A 1,176-nucleotide genomic window follows, 5' to 3' on the forward strand; every position below is an offset into this window, starting at 1 on the left:
TATGTTGAATATAATTCTTATGAGATCTAAGAATTAACAAATGACACAACCGTTAGGATCCTCCTCTACGCTTCTTACATAATAGTGTTGGGTCATGTAAGGATTATAAGCTTGGTAGAGCTTCACAAGCTCAGCCGCCTCGTCCTTCTTTTTCTCATCTTTCTTAGGCTCTTCTTTCTTCGGTTCTTCCTTCTTCTTCTCGGGCTCTTTTGCTGGTCCAACAGAGACTATTTCTGTGCTGTAGTGCTTCCTCAGCTTGCTTACTATAGTAACCGGATCGATATTCCCGATCACCGTCAATTTCTTGTCCTTCATGTCCATGGAGATTGAATCAACACCTACAGTACAGTAAATAGAATTCTGTTTTTCAGTTTGACATGATCCTTAATTTTACGTTCTGGGTGTTATTGCCAAGGAAAAGAAATTAAGAAGAAAGAAATCAAATGAACCGATTCTCGATACCTGCCAATCAAAGAACTCATAGTAGAATTAATAGAAGAAAGTTAACAACTGATCTATACCTTGAAGACCAGAAACTGCCATCAGGGCCTTTTGCTTTGCTTTCTCATCATGCACTTGCACTGTCAAGATCACTTTCTGTCATAAAACGTGATAGAAATCTATTAAAACCGAATCTATAGAAATATATCGGAGAATTATATATCAAAAAGATGAGTCATCAGTAGTCATACATGCAAATACAAGTTAATTTAAAGAGAGAGCCAAAAAGGGTTTTGTGTGAGATTCATACCTTCATTTGCTGAAAGGTTTGAGGGATGCAAGAAGTATCGGATAAAGTTGGAGATGAAATTCGAAGCCAAGAAAAGAAGAATATTACAGAATATATCTAGGAGATAAAACCCGATGGACATGGAGACTCCGGAAGGACCTTGGAGGCTTTTTATACTGAGCGGAGGAAACCAAAAATACAGAGCGGTCTGAGTCAACGAAGTCAAGATCAGCTAGCTGATTGTATGGGTAGGACCGCAAGTCTTGTGCTTCGAGGAACCTACACTCGGCCAACAATCAGCTTGTAAAGGAATGCGCACACTTTCTTTTACTTTTTCAAGTATTTTACAAAATGTTAAAAAGACCCGGTCCGTTTCAAATCCTCTGCAAAGTCTTTTCACATTTACAGCAAAAGTGAGCCTAAAAGGTCTGATGATACCACTTTCC

At 38.6% G+C, this 1,176-nt stretch overlaps 1 protein-coding gene across 1 annotated transcript; it reads right to left on the reverse strand.

The window, feature by feature from the left end:
• Window positions 1-910, reverse strand: LOC121256317 (heavy metal-associated isoprenylated plant protein 39-like). The gene is made up of 3 exons (XM_041157079.1): window positions 752-910; window positions 522-597; window positions 1-338 (listed from the first exon to the last, which is right to left on the reverse strand). Exons 1-3 carry the CDS (start codon window positions 755-757, stop codon window positions 34-36), a joined length of 387 nt encoding a protein of 128 aa, XP_041013013.1. The 5' UTR covers window positions 758-910; the 3' UTR covers window positions 1-33.
• Window positions 911-1,176: the final 266 nt, after the last annotated feature.

The sequence above is a fragment of the Juglans microcarpa x Juglans regia genome, chromosome 3D (genome assembly GCF_004785595.1).
Source record: "Juglans microcarpa x Juglans regia isolate MS1-56 chromosome 3D, Jm3101_v1.0, whole genome shotgun sequence".
Lineage (NCBI taxonomy): Eukaryota > Viridiplantae > Streptophyta > Magnoliopsida > Fagales > Juglandaceae > Juglans > Juglans microcarpa x Juglans regia.

Bases quoted from the DNA above. Each gene is read 5' to 3' on its own strand.
- LOC121256317 (XM_041157079.1), bottom strand. The intron at 339-521 runs GTATAGATCAGT...ACTGTACTGTAG, and splicing joins GGCAGTTTCTGGTCTTCAAG to GTGTTGATTCAATCTCCATG.